At 46.7% G+C, this 22,149-nt stretch overlaps 1 protein-coding gene across 1 annotated transcript in view; it reads left to right on the forward strand.

Annotated features, from left to right (window-relative positions):
* Positions 1–21,904, forward strand: part of LOC147689411 (vomeronasal type-2 receptor 26-like) — a 511,044-nt gene extending 489,140 nt beyond the window's left edge. Inside the window, exon 4 of the mRNA XM_086939923.1 lies at positions 20,988–21,904. Coding sequence (XP_086796049.1) covers positions 20,988–21,904 — 917 coding nt within the window. The remainder of the gene's footprint in view (positions 1–20,987) is intronic.
* Positions 21,905–22,149: the final 245 nt, after the last annotated feature.

Below are 22,149 nucleotides of genomic sequence, written 5' to 3' on the forward strand. Positions count from 1 at the left end.
AGTGAGACATATTTTTCAGGCTGATCAGAGTGGCCCCCTCTGCCCCACTTAATAATATTCCAAAATAATCTTGAATTCTTGTTAGCACTTGCTTCCTTAAGCTCCTGCCAACGGAGCTCGTCCCATAAGGTCCTAGCTTTTGAGATAGCTTTTTTGTACTCCTGCCTTCCTTGGCAAACAGCTGCTAGATTATCAGCCCTTATAGCATTACCCAAGAAAATTCTAGCTCTCCTGCAATCATCATTTTACCACTTTGGGAAGCGCAAGATTTTTGTTTTTGGCAGGCACTAAAAAATGGGCACTAATACATTCAAACAAAGTATCATGTTTTGTGGTTACCCCATTCCGATCAGTTCCAGAAATGTTAACTTGCTCAAGCGCCAACAAGGCACTGTCAACCTCCTTGGTTATTTGATTCAATACCTCCACCTTGGGGACTATATATGCCCAGTTGAGTTGCCTCATGTCATTAGTAGAGACAATATTTGGGGGGCACAATTTGTGCCGAGGATCATCCTTCTTCCACCAATTGTGGTTAACACATAAAGGGTTATGGTCCTTTCCATACGGGCAACAACCATCATGTCAACTATTGTGTGCCAGAACCTCAGGCCACAAAGGACATAGTCAATTCTACTTTTACTGCGCCCATTGTTAAATGTTTCAACCCCAGCCCTATATTTCGGGGTCCTGCCGTTAAGTGCTCTAAGTCCCCTTTCGTAGCAGACAGAGTTAACCTGGATGACAACCTCCGTCCACTTCTTAACGAGGTTAAGTTCTAACTTAGGCACCCCCCATTGGCTGTCTTCATCGTCGTCAGCAAGGTGCCATTCTGAGGTGGCCAAGGGCTCAAAGGTTGTGTTTAAATCACCCGCACCAATCACATTATTTGCTGCCGAGTGTAGCTCGATGAAGGAGTCCAGGGCCGCTATAACCTGTGACTTACGCCCTCGAACCCCCCTTACATAAATATTATAAAGGTCCAGACAACTCATAGGACCCAAGTCCAGTCTTAGAACCTGGATATCATTGTTCTTTGAAGACAATTCTTTGACAGTCAAAGGGAGCTGTTGGCGCACCCAAATAGTTAGGCCACTGAAATATCTTCATTAATAAATCCAAGATAGAATATGGTTCTTAAAATGAAGTTTAATCCAGGAATAAAAGATCCCATCCACATACAATGCCAGCAGACATCAACTGACTGAAATTAGAACTTTCCCATGTCAACATAACGTGACATAGCTAATGACATCTTTGGAGTTCTATTAAAGATGCAGTGTTAAATATTACAGCCACCCATCGGACGACCCTTGGCCCCTTTAGTTGCTGGCACAAAGAAATTTAAATAGCCGGAACAGAAATGTGCTTCAAAAGCCCAGGTCTCCTGGAAGAGACAAACATCACAGTCACTAATAAATGATAGCCAATAAGGTGAAAATATCTTAGTGCCCAGGCCTGCCATGTTCCATGAAATAAATGTGCCCCCCTTTTGCTCGCAGTCTCTAGAGAATGGGATATAATGCCTAGGGTTTATCTCAAGTCGACTGTTTAACTCGATATTAATGGGGGGACTTGCCTGTCTTATACTAGAGAATATATCCCCCAAGGAGAGACAGTGAATGAACTTGTATTATCAGTGTATGTTAAATCTGCCCTAAAATTTAGACAATCACCAGAGGAACTAACTGGCCCTTCACCAGATGGTACTTCCATAATGAGGCCAACCTCATCAACCTTCGCAATCTTATCCTCAATGCTAGAACTATCAGGGATGTAAGTTTCAATGTCAACACTTTCTGAAGCAGAGTTCTCGATACTAAAAATGGGCAGAGCTAGGGAAGATACACCTAAGACTCAATCATTGTTTTCCAGCCCAGAACACCCAAAGTTGCCCCATGATTTATGGCCACAAGATAAGTGTTGGACCCGGCCCTTTAGGCAGGTTCACCCCGAAACTTTTTGCTTTTTCCTAGCCTGTTTCTGTGACCTGGTGTTGGTGATTTTAGGCCTCTGCACACTTTTTTGCTGTGGTACTGTGTAAAATGCTTGAGCTCTCTGTGTATGTGTGGTGAGTGACCTGCCCTCCCATAGGAATGAATGGGGAATATGTATGCCTATGGTAGTCCCTGATGTGTGGGGAGTGCAGGGTCGAGTTTGATATGTACGAGCTTGTGAGATTGAATGCTGCGTAATGATATATGCGGCATGACTGTGTCTAGTGTACAAGTGCCACTTTTAGAAGTTGGCATATTTGTGTTGTTTGTGTCTGGCGTGTGATTGGCTTGTGAGCCTGGTCCAGGAGTGTCTGGGCCTGCTTGTGGATTGACTGTCTGGTTTGAGGGTGACAAGGGCTGGGGAGCCCCAGGAGGTTGTCTGAGTCATCTGCTGCCAGGGAAGTGGGAGGAGATGGCACCTGGGAGTGAAGAGGGCTGTGCCTGCCTGCCACAATGCTGGCTCCACCTCCTGCTGGGCGACTATCGCCTCTGCCCCTCACACTGAAAGGAGTTCCCTATAACCAGTTCTAGCTGGTTCTCACACTGCCTGCACCCTTTATACAAAGGATTTTATAGTATAAAAAGGGGCTGTGTCCCCTTCCAAAATGTTCTTGTTTTTGGACTTGAATCTGCCAGGGGTGTGCTGCTGCTTGGGCCCAGGGGAATCCCTGGGCTCTGCCCAGCCGCTGGATGCCTGAAGGACTCCTGGAGGACCCCTCTGCCTTGCCTGGGCTGATTGGGGGACTTTGCTTTTGCCCTGGGATCCTTTGGACCTTCTTCTTATCCCCCCAGGACGTTGCTGCATCCCCTGAAGGACTTTGCCTGGACTTTGCTGGCTTCCAGTGCCTGGAATTGCTGCATCTTGACCCTTAGCGCCTGAGAGCGCTATATTCTGCTTCCAGCACTTTATTTTTGCTTATGGTGCTTGGGAGCGCTTTACTTTAAATTTTCTGGCAGAGCGCCGTGTTTTTCCCGTGTGGGAAGCGCTCCAGCCCTTTGTGTGCCGAGTGCGCAGGTGTCACCCTGCGTCTTGTTCGGTATTGGATTTCCCTTATGGACGGGTGCCACCCCGTTTATTGAATTATCTTGCGAGTGCCTACCTCGCTTTGTTGATTTAAAGGGAGCCTACCCCTCGATGTTGTCTGCAAATCTCTCCCTCCACAGCCTTGCCATGGACGACGCACCGAAGGGGCCGCGCTGGGATTGGGCCGCTGTTCGGGGGCTCTTCCCGGTGGGCCGCGCTGCCATTGGCTGGCCGGCCCGGGATTCCTGGGTGACGTTTCCCCAGGCCGTGCGATGATTGGCTGCCCGCCCGAGGAGGAGAAGGAGGAAGCCGTCCGATTAATGGCTGCCCGGGGCTCGTGTGAGCTGGAGAGAGAGCCCCGGGGCCACCAACGAAGGAGAGCGTGAGCCAGTGAAGGCCCGGTCCCGAGATGGGGGACCAGGTGTAGAGCGAAGCGGGCGTTTTGTAAAGGCGGGGCTCCCATGAGGAGAGATGCCTGCCTGCCTGCCCGCCTGCAGCCGCAGGGCGAGAAGGAACCCCGCAGCCCAGCCGCCGAGAGTAGTAGCCGCCGCACCGGGAGAGCCGGTCAGTGTAAAGGGCGGGGTAGAGCACTGGGCTGGTTCAGCGTGCCGGCCCGGAGAGAGGCTCCAACGTCGGAGTGCCTGCGAGATGCGGGGAGGGGGGGCTGTCGAGGCACGTTTCTGGTGCCCACCCCCCCCCAAGGTGGTGCAAGCTTCTTTTTGGAGGGGCGCTAAGAGGCACCAGCGAGGCCTCAGTGTTTAATGCCCCCGAGGCTCCGGGGCATATTTGGTTTTAGAGCCCCAAGAGGCTGAGGGTGCCATATTGTATTTACGAGCCCAGAGAGGCTCATGGGCATTTTTTTTACTTACTGAGAGCCTGAGAGAGGCCCTGGGGGCATGCTTTGGTTAGAGCCCCGTGGCTCCAACATTGGACACCCTTGTTTAGAGAAGGGCCAGTGAGAACCCAGGCCGCATGTTTGTGGCCGGAGCCTGAGTGCTCCAACGTTCAGGGCACAGTGGTTTTCAGAGCCTGTGTGGCTCCAGCAGTGGGCGCAGTTTGCGCCTAAGGGTCAGTGAGGACCCTGTTGAAGTTTTTGATTCCCAGCTGCCCAGCAATTAGTGGGCAGCTGCACCGTTTAGGCGCTTGGGATTGTCCTCAGGTGCCCAGCAAGTAGTGGGCACCTGCAACGTTTAGGCTTGTGCTTGGACTGGCGCTGCATGGCAGCGCGCCCTGACATTTGGACACAGGGCGTCTTAGCCCCAACAAGGCCAGTTGGCCTAGGGACTGCCACAGAGGGTGGCTTATGTAAGTTTTGCACAATGTGGTTACCTGCTATGTTTAGGATGGTAATTGCCTACAGTGTGTATTTGTGCTATTGAGTTGTGTTGGGGCACCTCTGAATGTTTTTATGCATCATGTGTCTTTCTTTCCCTGCGCTGCACCTCTGAATGTTTTAGGCGTCATGTGTCTCCTAGCGCTGCACCTCTGAATGTGTTTGTGATTCATCATGTTCCTTGTTCTTAACATCGCTGAATGTGTCGGTTTATGCATCATGTGTTTCCCTTTACTACTCCTCTGAATGTATATATATGCATCATGGGTAATGTGTTCTTTCCTAGACCCCTAAACGCTGTGTGATACTTAGGTGGTTGTCCGTACACCTCTGAATGTTTTTAGGCATCATGGTTTTTCCTTTACTACTCCTCTGAATGTGTTTCATGCATCATGGGTAATGTGTTCTTGCTTATACCCCTAAATTTATTTCATTCTTAGGTGGTTGTTCTTTCCAGTACAGGTGGTACTTACCTGTTCCCAGTAGTTACTGGATGTGATCTATAACTGTTATTTTGTGCTATACTTATTCTAAGTTCTAGAAGTGTTATTTTTTAAAGTGTTGATTCTTACAGTGGCCCATGTGGCCCTGTCCTGTAAAAAATCCCTTGTGAATATTGCTCGTGCCAGTTGGCACAATGTACCTGTGTGACTTCTATCTGATGTGTTTTTACAATACAAAAGTTATTTCATAATAACCTTGTGTGGAGTTCCTTTTGTGGTGTGCCTAGGATGTTGTTGCTGTTGTGTGCTGGCGCAAATGCTTTACACATTGCCTCCGAGTTTAGCCTTACTGCTCGTGCCAAGCTACCAAGGGGGTGAGCAGGGGTTATCTTGGCGTGTGACTCCCTTGCCCTGACTAGAATGGTGGTTTCTGCCTGGGTTTGGCGTCAGCCCTACCCTACCTGAAATAGACAGTTCTAACAATAAGTGATCCTGGGAAAATGAGGAAGACTTCCTCAGCTGTATAAGGGAGTGCACTGGTGGGCTGGATCTAAATTCTAGAGCAAATGGATTTTCGGCCAACAATTCTGTCCTTAGAGTCAATTCAATACAATCGTATTGATCAACGTCAGAGGTAAGCCTAATCGCCTTTGGTGATGTCATCCCTAATTACCGATCGGTACCCTCTGACATGGCGTAGCAAATGAATGGCTTTATTGGTCAATGAGTCTGCACTCTCAAACGTTCTCCCCATTGCTAACTTAGGGACCTTTGTCATAAAAATGTTGTTGGTTCTACATGAACTACTAAGTTCCCTGCCCTCACTTCTGTTAGGGGTTTTATCACTGTTATGTGCCTTACTGATGGTTCCCAGTCTAGAGTTAGGTAACAAGTGCTCCCCCCCTAACATGTTCAACCGATGGGCCAACCTATGTTCAGGTGTTGTCAGTGGTTTATTTTGGGCTTTCCGGGGCGATGTAGGTCTACTTGCCCTAGACTGTCCACTAAAGGGAGGTTTGGTTTTACTTGCATCCCCAGCTAACCTGCACTCACTCGGCGGATTTGGCCTACCACTGATAGTTTTCAAAGAGAAAGCATTAGCTTTTGTTGTACTAGTGTTTAATATAGAACATGTCCCCTCACTTAATTGAGACCCTACCATAGCAGATACATTTATTACCAGAGTATTCATGGATTCAATCTCATCCCTTAGAAGGAATACTAAATTCATCAGATCATGAACGTTATTTGGGACATTACTACCCATAACGTTAAATTCCACTAGGGGTGCTTTTACTTGATTTGGCAGAAAGTTGAAAGTTGAGAAAATGGGGTCTAAAACAATATCAATTAATTGCGGTGTCTCTATCACAGGACTTCCACTATGTACATTTGCTAAAACAGAAATCCTATTAGTACAAGGAATACATTTATCACATAGAAGTGAATGGCTGCTATCAATTAGAGCAGATTTATCAATAACATCAACTGCCGTGCTCTCTGTTATTACAGTTGAAGATCCTCTAGGGGCAGAGCCAAATTAATTTAATCCCTTTTGTTTTGTGAGAAACATGGCAGGAATGACAGGCGAAACAATGCCCCCACATTCAGCCCCCACAACACCCACATTCTGCTGAGAAGTTCCCCCAGATGTATTAACTCTAGTCTCACTTCCTAGAATAATCTCACACTCTTCAACAAGGCTGTCGATACGATCAAGGACCCAGTTGGTGGCTGCATGCCTTACCGCATTCCTGGCCTTCTTCCTCTTACAAAGTTTGGAAGAGGCCCCAAGCTCGGCACCGCCCCCTCCTCCACCCTCATTGACTTAGGCTTCCGCATTTAGTATGCCCTTCTTACAAAAATGATAATCCAATTAGATAAGTCTCGATAAAAATAATCGACTCCAATAGTCCACCAATGATCCACAGGTTACAAAGCAAAGTCGGGGGCAAGAAACAGTACCTTATCATATGTTGTAGCAAGTTATTTCAGGCTCTATAAACTGACATGTCGGAGGGGTGGCCCTGCCCTGGCTCCTCCTGACGCTGACGGGCACGGACGTGCCGGCCCTTGGTTCGGGCTTCGCCTGGTCATGCCCGCACGCGTCCCGCGCTGCGTGGGGCCTTGGGGATTTTTGTGCGCCTCCTGGTGCTGGGTCTTGACTCGTAATCCCCTTGCCGCCAGGGTTTCTGGGTAGTGTAGTTCTCTCCGGCCGGTGCAGAGACCTCAGGACTGGTGGTAGCAGGCCGCAACTGCAAGCAAGCAGCGACGGTCCCCGCAAGGCAGCAAAGGCAGCAGGAGGCAAGAGACCCGGAAAAACAGAGCAGGCAACACCAGGAACTGTGGCAGTAAGTCAGAGGGCCAAAAGCGCGTCCCACGCTGCGTTGGGACGTGGGGATTTTTTTTTTTTTTTTTGAAAACCTTTATTTAGCACTGTGCACAAAACAAATACGGGCCTACAACCATCCGGCCGGCCTCGACACTTCTGAAGCTTGGTAGCAAAGTATACGTCCACTCGGTGGCACGTCAGCACGTAAAAGCATACGACCTGTGTTACAGTAAATCCACGTGCACCGAGTGTCAGGAGATAGTAAGGTTAATTTTAAAATAATTTTATATATAAGGAGATACAGAAGCTAGAACGGATCAGTGTACAGTACAGACGATCATGTGATAAATGGGTAACATCCAGCAGGAGAGTCCACTAACAGTAAACATATCTAAAATGGCGGCACGAAACTAGAATACCAGGATAATGAAACGCAGCGAAGTGTGCCTCCTAGCCGCTACCCTCCTGACACCAGTCCCACCCACTGACCCTAGAAAAAGCACGTAAGAAAGAAGAACGGAATAAAGAAAAAGAAGGCCCATAGAAACAAAAAACGTACCGAAGAAGACCCCCCACCCTACACGCATGCCGAGTCTATGGCCTACCCCCCCCCTAGCAGTGTGTCTGTCGCCCCAGAAGAACCCGAAATGTAGAAGTAAGAAAAGAAGAAAGGAAAAAGGACCATAAAATCACGGTTGAACCCAGGGAGAAAAAGAAGAGTGCACTACCCTACTACTCCCAGGAAAAGGAAAAGCGGGGAGGAGCCCACCCAACAACCGAACTCCCGGACTCCCGCGCCGCCAATGCATCCTGCGCCATGTACAACACAATATCAAAAAACTGTAAACCCGGTGGTTCCGAATCGATAACACCCAGTACCTCAGCACAGCACAAGTCCTCCCCCCGGCAGATGAAGTAAACATCAGGAGAAATCACAGCGACATGTAGCAAAAAAACAGGACATTAAAAACTACTCAGCCAATATTGCAAAATGTGTGTCAGTCCAGGTCCCCGCCAGCCGATCCAACCAAAGCGACAACGGGCATACCATCACCCCTGTCCGGACCGGCAGATGTGGTTCAGGCCTGTCCATAGCTGCGAGTCACCTTCAACCAGGACAAAGAGACAAGATGGCCGCTCTCGAGGAAAGGGGACAATGAAGACGTATCGTGCCGCAGGGTCCCAAACACAGCAGTAACATGCCACAGAAGCTCCAGCGATAGGTGCAGCTAGGGTAACATCTGGCAAGGGAAGTGAAAAGCTGGGTCTCGATAGGTAGCTCGTAGGCAAAGTTATAGCGTTCAAAGTAAAGGGTGTCTCCGCAACTGTATCCTTGTCGATGGGTAGACACGTTACATTGTAGCCAGGAGAATGCCTCACCGCCGTCCCTTCGCTCTGCAACATTGTTTCCCCTCCAGGAGAAAACATGGGCGGCGGGGGATCTCCCAGCCGGGATCGTCCCGTGTCAGACAGTGCCTCATCGAGTCTCCGGGCCAGCGCCCAGCCAGTGCTCCGCATTGCCACTTGTAACGCCACGAGGGCGGCCAAGACATCCCCACGGGTCGGGTCTCTCTGTGTCAAGCGTCGGTCTGCACTATCCCGCTGCTCCATCGGTACTGCAGTCAGCTCAGGGGCACATGGGCGCGCAGGCACTGTAAATCCAGGGTCAGCCAGCGTCTCGGCAAGAAGAGCAGGCGCCATGTTCATCTCCACTGCAGGCAATTAGTGGCGAGACAGAAGCGACCACGTATGCCAGAGATGCAAGGGTGTAGTCACCGGGGGAGTTCCGTGCACCAGTCGGAGACAGCACAGGGTGAGAGCGCTCCACAGTTACCCTGAGGACCGGCCGTCCGCTGCGGGAAGACTCATCAAAATGGAGTCCGCCCGCTTCTCTTCAGGGTGGCGGAGGAGAGCTAGTCTTAGGGGGCTCCAGCGTCGTCCATGCCACCGTCAGCGCAAGGGGGAGTCCGACCCGGATGTAAGGGTCCGACTCCGGTCGCACAGCCAGCGTTTTCACCCCCGCGGTCATCGGCGGTATTCCAGCTCATCTCCCCGTCCACATCCCTCGGCGTCCAGCGGCGGCCATCTACACAGGGACCAGGGGAAGCGCCGGAGGTCGAAAAAACACCGAGTCTGCTGCCAACCCCGCCGGTAAAGGTGTCAGGAGAACGCCAATCGCTTCAGTGCCGGTATTCCACGGCGGTAGAGTGGCGCAGGTCAGGAGAATTGATCAGGATTATCAAAGGAAGCCAGACGGTTCACGGAGCCGGGAGCTCAAGCGTCCGTCCCGTCCGCCATCTTGGCTCCTCCCCCCGGACGTGGGGATTTTTATGCGCCTCCTGGCGTTGGGTCTTGACTCGTAATCCCTGCGCCGCCGGGGATTCTGGGTAGTATAGTTCCCTCCGGTCGACGCAGAGACCGTCGGGACCGGTGGTAGTGGGCCGCAACTGCAAGCAAGCAGCGATGGTCCCCGCAAGGCAGCAGAGGCAGCAGGAGGTAAGAGACCAGGAAAAACAGAGCAGGCAACACCAGGAACTGTGGAAGTAGGTCAGAGGGCCAAAAGCACGTGACGCGCTGCGTGGGGGCCTTGGGGATTTTTATGCGCCGCCTGGCGCTGGGTCTTGACTCGTAATCCTCGCGCCGCCAGGGATTCTGGGTAGTGTAGATCCCTCCGGCCGGCACAGAGACCTCGGGACCGGTGGAAGAGGACCGCAACTGCAAGCAAGCAGTGACGGTCCCCGCAAGGCAGCAGAGGCAGCAGAAGGCAAAAGACCCGGTAAATCAGAGCAAGCAACGCCAGGAGCTGTGGCAGTAGGTCAGAGGGCCAAAAGCTCGTACCGCACTGCGTGTGGCCTTGGGGATTTTTATGCACCTCCTGGCGCTGGGTCTTGACGTAATCCCTGCGCCGCCGGGGATTCTGGATAGTGTAGTTGCCTCCAGCCGGCACAGAGACCTCAGGACCTGTGGTAGCAGGCCACAACTGCAAGCAAGCAGCGACGGTCCCCGCAAGGCAGCAGAGGCAGCAGGAGGCAAGAGACCCAGAAAAACAGAGCAGGCAACACCAGGAACTGTGGCAGTAGGTCATAGGGCCAAAAGCACGTCCCGCTCTGCGTGGGGCCTTGGGGTTTTTATGCGCCTCCTGGCGCTGGGTCTTGTCTCGTAATCCCCGCACCGCCGGGGATTCTGGGTAGTGTAGTTCCCTCCGGCCGGCACAGAGACCTCGGGACCGGAGGTAGCGGGCCGCAACTACAAGATAGCAGCGATGGTCTCTGCAAGGCAGCAGAGGCAGCAGGAGGCAAGAGATCCGGAAAAACAGAGCAGGCAACACCAGGAACTGTAGCAGTAGGTCAGAGGGCCAAAAGCGCATCCCGCGCTGCGTGGTTGTAGTGTAATGTACTCGTGTGCTTACCTCGTGGTATCGCATGCGTTGGTTTGCATGCTGGGAATGTAGGTCGCATGCTGGGGAATGTATACATGTATTCTTTTGAATGTAGGGAGCCTTCAGAAGCCAGGTGTCCGTTGTGTGTCTTCAGTTACTACTCGGACTCCTGGCTGATGAGGCGCTCCTCTTGTGATTGGAAACCTTATGGATTAAACCTTTCTTCTGAAGATAACCTTTGTCCTGGATTTATTAAGACAACCTGTCTTCTACATATTGGCGACGATCGGGATTGTTTCCATCACCGACCCACGCAAAATAATTTCCTACTGTTTACGTTTTTCTGGATTTCGTAAATTACGGTGTTTGGAAATCTTTCGTGGCTATACCTCTGGATTTTGTGACACTGAATGAACATTGATGTCGGGATTATCACCTGTGAGGAGCGGATTTTTATTTATTTAATTTGTTTCCCGACACTTCCAGCTCGTCCCAGACTATTCACAGTTGAATAAAACTGTCTGTGGTTTGTTGTTCGGATGGTTGCTGGTTTGACTCTGTGGGTTTGAGTCATCTGAGGGATTCGACATTTTAAATTGCGCGCTTACCGGACTTCCTTTGCTGAGGGCTTCGACATTTTAAATTGCGCGCTTACCAGACTTCCACTGGAACCCAGAGCGTTCACGTCTGCTCTTCTTTTCTGGAATCTTCATAGCTGGGCTTCTCTACTAGAATCTTCCTTCTTGGACTGGAACTTGGAGTCCTCGGTTACGCAGGTCGCCTTCCTGGAATCTTCACGTCGGAGTGCCCGCTTTGCATTCTGGGAGTGCGTATGACGTCGCACGTTAGACGTTATGTTCAGCGGCCATTTTAGTGAAGTTTTTCACTTCAATTACTTTATTCCAATCTACGTGTGATCCGTTTTCGGCGATTCACACGCCTGATCTACAATTTAATTCTGTTCCTTCTAACGAAAAGCTTTTCTTTCAGAGAGACATTTGCTGCTGATTTTGTACTCTGTAAACATTTGATTATTTGGAAGGTATTATTTTGTTTTAACTGTATTTGATTTTTTTTTCCCTTTATTTAATTGGGGACATGTCTTCCGTCAGAGAAGTCACTTAACCTCCTCCTTTTCTGGAAAAGCCTGGAAAACCTACTTTGTTGTGGTCTGAATGGTTTGGCTTGTTTGAGAACCACATTATGGCGATTGATGCGGCTGACTATTCTCCTCCTAGAAAGTTTGCTCTTCTGTTTGGTAGTTTAGGTCTAGCCGCTCAACGCATTTTTAAGAGCCTCGTACCTATTCCACCTCCAGCTGCTCATTCTGGTGATAGTGAGTGGAATGTTTATGTGGAGGCTATTGCGAGGTTGAAGAAACAGTTTGAGGAATCTCCTAATATTATGTTGGAGAGACATAAATTCTATAAAAGGAAACAGAAGGAAGATGAAAAAATTGATGAATATATTTCTGCGTTAAGGGTGTTAGCGATTACTTGTGATTTTAGACCTTTGCTTGATAACTATATTTGTGACCAATTCGTGTTCAATTGTGCTTCACCCAAGGTTAAAGAAAGGATTCTCAGTTGTAAGGATCCATCATTATCTGAAGTTATTGATCTTAGTCTTAGCATTGAGAGATCAATAATTTGTACGAAAGGGATGTCAGCAGATACTTCCTCTAAAGTAAATTTTATTTCTGAAGAAATGTCGGAGGAAGGTCTAAATGCTGTTTCTGGTAAAGAAAATAAGGAGAAATGGCAAAGTAAACCAAATGTTAATCTAAACAAACAAAAATTTTGTTTCAGATGTGGGTCTAAATTTCACATTGGGAATTTCAAGGGGTGTCCTGCTGTTAATAAACGCTGCGTTTTGTGCAAAAAAGTAGGACATTTTCAAAAGGTTTGCAGGTTCCAAAAGAAATCTGTTAAGGTCAACTATGTAGACATGGATGAATGTTGTGACAACTTTGATAATCTGATGTTAATGGTTGATAGTGAGGATTCGGAACCTATTAAAGGACCTTTATGTGAAGCTCTGATTGACAATATTAAGCTGCAAGTAATGGCGGACTCTGGTGCTCCCATTACTATTCTCAGGGACTCTACATTTTTTGACAAATGGGGAAATGGTATAAAATTAAGTCAATCTGATATCAATCCGAAAGCTTTTGGAGAGAAAGATATAGATATGTTAGGCTTTTTCTTAGCAAACCTTCAAGTTCTAGGTTGATCTATTGTTACTAAAATTTATGTGGCAATAAAAGGGAAGGATATCGTAGGTTGGAAGGACCTGGCTAAAATGGGGTTATATCTTGTCCCAGGAGATGAGAATCCAATTAAGGTGCGAGAGTTCCCTATCTGTTTTGTAGAAGATGCAAAAATTGACAGAACTGATCTTTTAAATGAGTTTAAAGATGTGTTTAGTAACAAAATTGGTCTAGTAAAAGGGGCTGAACACAGGATTAGATTAATTCCGGGGGCATCTCCGGTTTTTCATAAGGTTCGCCCAGTTCCTCTTAGTGTCAGGACGGAACTTAAGAAAATGCTGGAGGATTTATGTAGAGACAAAATTATAGAACCTTCAGATTCTTCCCAATGGGTCGCCCCCATCGTCATAGCATGCAAGAAAAATAATGAGATCAGGCTATGCGCGGACCTCAGGGGTCTCAATAAAGACATTAAGGTTGACTGTCATCCCCTTCCTAAAATTCAAGAGCTGTTAGCAAATCTAGGTGGGGCCAAATGGTTTTCACTGTTGGACTTAAAGTCCGCTTACCATCAGATCCCCTTGTCTAAGGATTCACAAGAGTTAACCACCTTTGTTACACCATTCGCAGCTTTTAAATTTCTGAGGCTACCATTTGGGCTAGCTTCAGCGGCCAGTGTTTTTCAAAGATTGATGGACTCTTTGTTTGGGGATCTGGTGGGGGTACAAGCATATTTGGATGACATTTTGATTTTTGCAAAGACGATGGATGAGCATAATATCTTGTTGAGAAAAGTGTTGTCCATTCTGGGGAGTAAAGGAATGACTGCCAGAGAGGACAAGTGCAAGTTTGGGGTGTCCGAATTGGAGTACTTGGGTCATTCAATTTCTGAATCTGGCATTAGGCCTAAGTTTTCTGTAGTTAGGGCTCTGATGGAGGCTAAGCCTCCAAGTGATAAAGATGCTCTTCGTTCATTTTTGGGACTGGCAGAGTACTATGCCAGGTTCGTGGAAAGTTATGCACAGGTGGTGGAACCCCTGCGTTTGCTCCTTAAAAAAGGTTAGAGGTTTATTTGGACCAAAGATTTAGATGCGACTTTTGCTAAAGTAAAGGAGTTGATTGTTTCTGCACGTTCCCTTCAGGCTTTCAGGGACGATTCCCCTTGTATTATCGCTGTAGATGCTAGTATGAAAGGCCTAGGAGCTGTGTTATGTCAACAGGTGGAGGGTAAAGAGCACACTGTGGCTTTTGCCTCTAGATCTTTGAAAGATTTTGAAAAACACTATAGCACGATTGAGAGGGAGGCGTTGGCCTGTGTGTGGGCGGCCCAAAAGTTTAAAATGTATATCTGGGGCCGCAAATTTGTGATTTTATCTGATCATAAACCCCTTTCATTTATCTTTAGCAAGGTTTCAGGTTCTAATAGTCTTTCTCCTAGATTGACTAGACTAGTCTCTAAACTTCAGGAGTTTAACTTTGAATTAAGGCATATTGCTGGGGGTAAGAATTTCAGAGCAGATTGCTTGTCCAGGGTGTTAATGGATAAAGACGATGATGATGATATGGTGGAGGAGGATGTGGAATGTGTGTCAGTGGTGGATGCTGTTGAGGAATGGAATTCTGTTGTTTCTGAAAAAGATTGGAAGGAGGCTAGTGAGAAAAATGGCATTTTGTCTCAAGCTTTGGAGTTCTCTTCTAATGTTTGGCCGGAGGCCAGAAATTTAACAGGGGATTTAAGGAATTTTGCCCAAGTGGCTGAAGAACTTTCAGTGAAAGATGGTGTTTTGTTGAGGGGTGATAAGTTTGTTCCTCCCAGTGGTTTAAGAAACATTATTGTCAAGCTGGCTCACGAGGGTCATCTAGGGGTGACAAAGACTTGTATGAGAATCAAATCTCATTATTGGTGGCTGGGTATTGATTCCCAAGTAAGAGCAACTGTTGACGAATGTGAGGAATGTTTATTGTCTGATAAACATTGGAAGACTCACCAGACTCCATTACAACCTTCTCAATTTCCTGGGGTTGCTTGGGAGAAGGTTGCTTTGGATTTTTCTGGTCCGTATAAAGTACTTCCTGAAGGGAAAAAATACCTTATTTTAGCAATTGATTACTTCTCGAAGTGGATGTATTATAGATTTGTAGAGGCTCCTGATTCAGATAATACTATTTCTTTTTTGGAAAGGGTGTTTCTATTGGAGGGAGCTCCTCAAGTCTTGGTGACTGATAATGGGACTCACATTGTCTCGGATAAAATGTGCAAATTCCTGAAAGCTCATGATGTGAAGCAACTGAAAGTTGCTCTTTATTCTCCTTCCTCCAATGGACTAGTAGAACGTGGCAATAAGATTTTGAAAGAAGGAATTCAGACAGCTCTAGCCTCTGGTGTGGATGTTTTTAAGTTTTTGGAAAAAAAGATTTGGAATTATAATGTTTCTCCTCATTGTATGACTCAATTGTCTCCCTTTCAATTGTTGCGGGGTAGGAAACTACATTCTCCGTTGTTCCCTGCGTGGTTAGGTAAGGTAGAGGACAATCAATATTCTTTAACTCGGAATGACATTGACTTTATTGTCAAACAGAAACAGGCGGTGATGAAAGAGAACTTTGACAGAGTTAAGTGTGTGCGGGATGTACAAATGCTTGTGGGAGATTGGGTTATGATCAAAAAGCCTTATAAAGTTCCTAAAGGTTTGTCTATGTTTTCGAGTCCTGTTCAAGTTGGTAAAGTCAGCAAGAATGCTGTTTTCTTGGGGGACAAAGGCTGGTGGAATGTGAGACAATTGGCAAAGTTGACTGCGGATCAAGCTGCTCTTATTTCTAAGAGGAAAAATGTGTCTACTCAGGAGGGATGTGATTGGTCGCATTGGTTACAACCAAATTTTGGTTCGGATTCTCTTCCTCTTTCTTCTTCAAATGATTCCTCTCCTTCTCCAGGTCCTGCGGTCATCCCTGCTGTCCCTTCTTATAGTCTCAGCGGTCGTATCAGAAAACCCCCTGCGAGATATAATGAATTTATTTCCTTTTGATTTTTACCTCTTTTTCTTTGTGTTTTTGTATAAGGGGGAAGGTGATGTAGTGTAATGTACTCGTGTGCTTACCTCGTGGTATCGCATGCGTGGGTCGCATGCTGGGAATGTAGGTCGCATGCTGGGGAATGTATACATGTATTCTTTTGAATGTAGGGAGCCTTCAGAAGCCAGGTGTCCGTTGTGTGTCTTCAGTTACAACTCGGACTCCTGGCTGATGAGGCGCTCCTCTTGTGATTGGAAACCTTATGGATTAAACCTTTCTTCTGAAGATAACCTTTGTCCTGGATTTATTAAGGCAACCTGTCTTCTACAGTGGGGCCTTGGGGATTTTTATTTGTAAATTGATACTTGTATAGCGCACTACTCACCCGCAAGGGTCTCAAGGCGCTTGTACGAATACCGCTGTGGAACCCATCCTGGCTTTCCCTGTGAGGCATCCACTCCTGGGCACCCCCGAGGTGGAAGCCAAACATCCTTAGCGTTGTGGGGGCCATTGTGGAGATTAAGCAAGCTATTGCCCAGATTTGCAGAGTGGGACTCCATGATTGGAATAGGCACTGGGGTGAGAATTATCGGGTCCGTGGGATTTGTGAGCCCAAGACCCGCCGAGGCGGGGAATTGAACCCTGGTCCCGGGCTAGACCTCTGCATCAGGTTCTGCCGCTCTAATCATTGAGCCACACTTCTCCACCATGGGGCCTTGGGGATTTTTATGCGCCTCCTGCCGCTGGGTCTTGACTCGTAATCCCCACACCGCCGAGGATTCTGGGTAGTGTAGTTCCCTCTGGCCGGCGCAGAGACCTCGGGACCGGTGGTAGTGGGCCGCAACTGCAAGCAAACAGCGACGGTCCCCGCAAGGCAGCAGAGGCAGCTGGAGGCAAGAGACCCGGAAAAACAGAGCAGGCAACACCAGGAACTGTGGTCAAAAGAGTGTCTCGCGCTGCATGGGGACTTGGGGAGTTTTATGCGCCTCCCGGTGCTGGATCTTGACTAGTAATCCCCTCGCCGCAGGGGATTCTGGGTAATTACAAAGCATTCCTACAGTCTTTTCTCCCCAGTGCCATGCCTAACCAAGTGTAGTGAGCAGCATGGTTACTACGTCATGACCTGGACACCCATGGTGTCCAGGTGAGATCGGAAAGGTTCTGTTTAAATAGAACCCTACCATGCCTTGGCACATGTAACAGTAAGAAGGTACCATTTCACTTTGAGGTCACCTGAATCATAGAAAGCAGGAGCTCCTAATAAATGCATACCAAACAGTTGTACACAGTATGATTTATAGAAGGGAACCTTGCACGACTCCTTGAGAGTTTTGTGACTCCTGATTCTTGAGTCCAATGCAGCCAACCAGAGCTAAATTACTATATCTCTGTAACACTGAAGATGTTTCCCCTTAAGAGTCCCATTTTCAAGAAGTGTGGCAGAAACAAAAAGTAAAATGTTGGATAATACAAGTTAGTGAAAAAATATTTGCAGTTATTAGGTGGAAACAAATTCCCTCCAAGAGGGTCTCTCAGCGCCAATGCATTCCAGAACAGAACAGCAATACCAAAAGGATTTAGAAGAGCAAAGTTTTGAGGATTTTTTTAAATTGAGCAAAATCCGGGAAGGTTTGTATGTACAAAGGTAACTGGATTCAGTGATGGGGGCCAAATATGAAAAGGATCTGCCCCCATATAAGACAGTACGGATATGGAGGGGTTGAAGTAAGAGTTGCCCACTGGATCTGAGGTTGCTCATGGGTATATAAAACTATACCTCATTACGTAGGTAGAGTAAACAGTTTCCGAAGAGAGACTTATGTACGAGGGAGAGGAGTTTAAAAAGGGAGCGCTTTTTTATTGGGATCCAATGCAAACATGTCAGTGGGGGCTCCGATGGGGCACGAGAAGGCAAATTACAGATCAGGCAGACAGCTGTGTTTTGTACCACCTGAAGTTTGGCTAGGAGAGCTTCATTTTCAGCAACAAAAAGGGCATTTACATAATCTAGTTGACTTACAATAAATGCCTGAGTGATGGAGAGGTAGCCATTGAAAAGCTCTCCCGAAAAGTCACATAATTCCAAAGTAGGACCCAAAGATAGAATTTGCTTGTTCTTTCGTAGAGAGGACGTCATCAGTCAGTATGCCATGATTTGTAACTATCATTTTAGGATCAGGGGTGGCCCCAGTTCCAGCAGCCACCAGTCCTCAGACCAAAAGGAGAAAGCTTTTTCTTGTTCTCTCTTTTCTTTCCTTGTTCTCTCAAGGATCAAGCTTTTTCAAAGAGCAGAATTTCAGTCTTTCCTGTACATAGTTGAAGGCAAGTGGATGACATCCAGTGGGCTAATTTCTTCATACATTCCCTGAAACGTATTTTAGTAGATTCAGGATTTTTCCCCTTGGTTATTAAAAGTTGAGTTTTGTTCGCATGGGGTGCCACATAGATATTGAAAAGGGTGGGGCTCAAAGATGAGGCCTGGGGTCCCCCCTTTTGAAGGCCAACCCAGGGCTTTTCAGCCAACACAAATCTCAACCAGTCTTTGGACTAGAAAAGAATGTGAGATGGTGTTGAATGCTGCTGGTGAATCTAGTAGTACCAGTATGGCTGGGTGGCCTTCATCAAGGGAGAGTCTAATGGTGTCCAGAACATCTACAAGTGCAGTTTCTATACTATGGGAAGCCCAGAAACCAGATTGGGAATGGTCTAATAGTTTCCAAGAAAGACATCACCTGTTTCATTACAACAGTCTCCATAATTTTTCTGAGAAAAGGAAGAAGTGATATTGGTCTATAATTTGAAAGGTCTGCCGTGGGTTTATATACAAAAGGTCTCAAAAGTGCTGCTTTCCTTTTTGTGAGAATGTTTTCCATATTCACGGAGTAAATAAACAGATCCATATTAGTAGGAAGGAGTGCTGGGACCAAGGTAGCAATGATATAAGGAAGAGAAGAATCCTCTGATGGGCCTGATTTAATATTATTAATTAGAACCTAGAATTGCTATGGAGAGACTACATCAAATATTCCAGAAGAGTGGGATGATTAGACGATTAAAAGGCAGGTGAAGCCGCAGTGCCTGTGTGGGACCATTTGACAGAGTGTCATAAAATTTTGAATTTTTTTCTTCAAAACTATTGGCAAGGTCATCACAAAGAGACTGTGATTCTGGGACAGAATAGGCACATGTCAAATGTATGGTAAATTCAAATACGATCATTATAATTCCTTTGTCGTATTTCCAATGTTGTTAAGTCTGTTCACTATATGGGACTTTCTAGTTATTTTGATGTTTCTATGGTAAATGCCTAAGGCTGCTTGGTGAGTTTGTCTGCACAAGTTTGTCTGGTTTTCCACTTGTGTTCCAGCTTTCTGCAGACTATTTTTTCTTCCTTTAGAGACTCTGAGAACCAGGGAGACATGGCTTTCTAAGTTTTGAGATGGCTATATTTTTGGGGAGCGATGACTTATAATGCCTAGGGAAATGGTTCCTCAAAATCATTAAAATCAAGATGAATATCTCTGTGAGCAGTAGGGAGGGAGGCAGTAAAATGAGACGTAAAGTACTAGAGACATCTTTCTCCATTGTACGACCTTTCTAGGACACATGGTCTTGAGGTCCAGAGACTCTCTCACATGGAGATGAAATTTAATAGAGAAAAGGTCTGTCCAGTTCTGAGGCATGGGGGATTGAGTCTGTAGGTTAGGAGAGCTTGTGAATCTGAGATCCAATGTGTGCCCCTCTATGTGTGTTAGGCCTACTATTCTTTGATAGAGGTGTAATGAAATGACACTGTTGCTACGGTATATAATGTTTACTTGTGGTTGAGAAAACGTAACACATTGGCAAAAATCCAAGGTTTGCCTGTGCTCATGTCTTCAGTGTCCAAACATATTAGACTTTTGAGGTTTATAGTAAGATATTTCTCTATTTAAGGGTTTGAATATTTATAGTGGAAACGTTATTTCAAGCAAAGAGCGCTCTGCATTGAGGTATTGGTTTTCAAGAATAGGGAAAGGAGTCATTTCAAGATTGTGTATATAGTGCAGTGGAGGGGCCTTTATATTTAAGAGGCGTATATAAGGTCAGGAGATTAGATTGAAAAACTGGGATAGTCACATAGTATAGCAGAAGGGGCCACATTTCCAAACTAGCAGCACCAGTGAAAATACAACATGGGGACGTTTTGCAAGCATGGGCCAAACTGACGTTACAGGTCCAGCTATATGATCCCTTCTCTAAAGACAGTTGTAAACTTCTATTACAAACATTCAAATCTTGGTATTATTCTATTGCTTGAGGGCATGCCTCTGTGAAAAAGAGAAACTTCCTGTTGCCTTTGTGCAATCCCCCCATAAAAGACCATTAAACCCTCATGCATACATTTATGTAGTCACGAAGAGTGTACGCACATTATACAGCCAGAAACGGCCGGTAAGGTACAGGGTGGCAGGTGGCTGGGAGTTGGGATAAAAAATGAAAAAAAAAAACACTAGCCTGATCTCACCGACTTCTCTCCCACATCAAGTGAGTCTCTTACGGGGAACGGGAGGCACCAAGGCTCCCCACAGCCAATCACAACACTGCAATGCAGCATTGTGATTGGTGAGCACCCAGACTCCCCTGAGTCAATCACAACGCTGCAATACAGTGTTGTGATTGGTCTGAGCTCCGTGGTTCGGCACTTAGCTAGGTAATGGGGGCCTGGCCATGTTCTGCATGCAGGCTGTAAAGCAGCCTGCATGGCGAACATGCAAAGTGCGCATGAATGTTTGGCCATCCCAAAACTAATCCTCCTACCCGAAGTCAGGGGACCAAGCCCTGCCCCGCCCTTGCCTGAACATACAATAAAAATGATAATACCTTCAGTTATTATCATTTTATTTTTTTCGTTTACACTGCTCCATGAGCAGTCGGGCCACCAGCCAATAACTTAAAAATATTCTGGTACTATTCCTTGGTTTGTGAAGGATTTTATAACACGCTCAAAGATTGGAGAGTGACCACCACAAGCTGTCAGTTATTCCTCAGACTGTCCTCCCGGCAGCCTCTATGGAGATGCATAGTCCATGTCTTTTTGTTAATGAGTTGCAAGACCCAGTGTGCATGTTCCACAGACAGTACACCGGCATACAAGTGCATAGCTAGCCATTGGACAGGTCATAATTACTTCACCTTGTCACATTCCATTCATCCCTATTATTTTTCCCTACTTGAAAGCATCTTCTGTTATTCTGAACAATGTTCTTTTCATGCAGATATGCCAAACTGCCTATCATGCCCTGAAGACCAGTGGTCGAATCAGAAGAGAGATTCCTGCATTCCACGGGTGGTAGAGTTCCTATCCTATGAGGATCCTCTGGGAGTTGCCTTAACCTCCATTACAAGTTTGTTTATCATCATCACTGCTGGAGTGCTGGGAATCTTTATGAAACACAGCAACACACCTCTGGTTAGAGCCAATAATCGGGATCTCAGCTACATCCTCCTCCTCTCCCTCATGCTGTGCTTCCTCTGCTGTTTTTTGTTTATTGGTCGCCCTTCCAAGAAGTCCTGTATTCTTCGTCAACCTGCCTTTGGGATCATTTTCACTATTGCTGTTTCTTCAGTTTTAGCAAAAACTCTCACAGTTATCATTGCTTTCAATGCCACAAAGCCAGGCAGTAAACTCAGAAAGTGGGTGGGCCCTCAATTGTCCATCTTTGTAATTCTTGGCTGCTCACTTGGCGAGGTGGTGATATGCACTGTGTGGCTCCTTCTCTCTGCTCCATTTCCAGACACTGACACCAAATCAAAAACCGGGACAATGATCTTACAATGTAACGAAAGTTCTGTTGCTGCGTTCTTTGCTCTGGTTGGTTATGTGGGATTCTTGGCTCTTCTTAGCTTTGTTGTTGCCTCAGTAGCTAGAAAGTTACCGGCTACTTTCAACGAGGCCCAGTTTATCACCTTCAGCATGCTGGTGTTCTGCAGCGTCTGGGTCTCCTTCATCCCAGCATATCTGAGCACCAAGGGCAGGTACATGGTGGCCGTGGAGATCTTTGCCATTTTTACTTCCAGCTCTGGACTGCTAGGCTGTATCTTCATCCCTAAAGTCTACATCATCCTCCTTAGGCCTGAGCTGAACACCAAGGACTATCTAATGGGAAAACAAGTAAACACCTCAGACTCATAGCACAATACTGAGTGGCAAATTATCGACCTGCAACAATACCAAGTGCAGAATATTGGCTACCATGGTCTCTTCAATGTAGGTATATATAAGTTTGTGTTTACATTTACTATTCTTAACTTCACATCTATGTATCTTGACAACATGTATATCACCAAGGCACATCGGTGTGGAGGTAAAAATATTAAGAGGCTTATTGAAGTAAGTTTTTTGTCGCCCTTTCACCATGCAAAGGGGCCCAAAGGTGA

The sequence above is a fragment of the Lissotriton vulgaris genome, chromosome 10 (assembly GCF_964263255.1).
Source record: "Lissotriton vulgaris chromosome 10, aLisVul1.2, whole genome shotgun sequence".
Lineage (NCBI taxonomy): Eukaryota > Metazoa > Chordata > Amphibia > Caudata > Salamandridae > Lissotriton > Lissotriton vulgaris.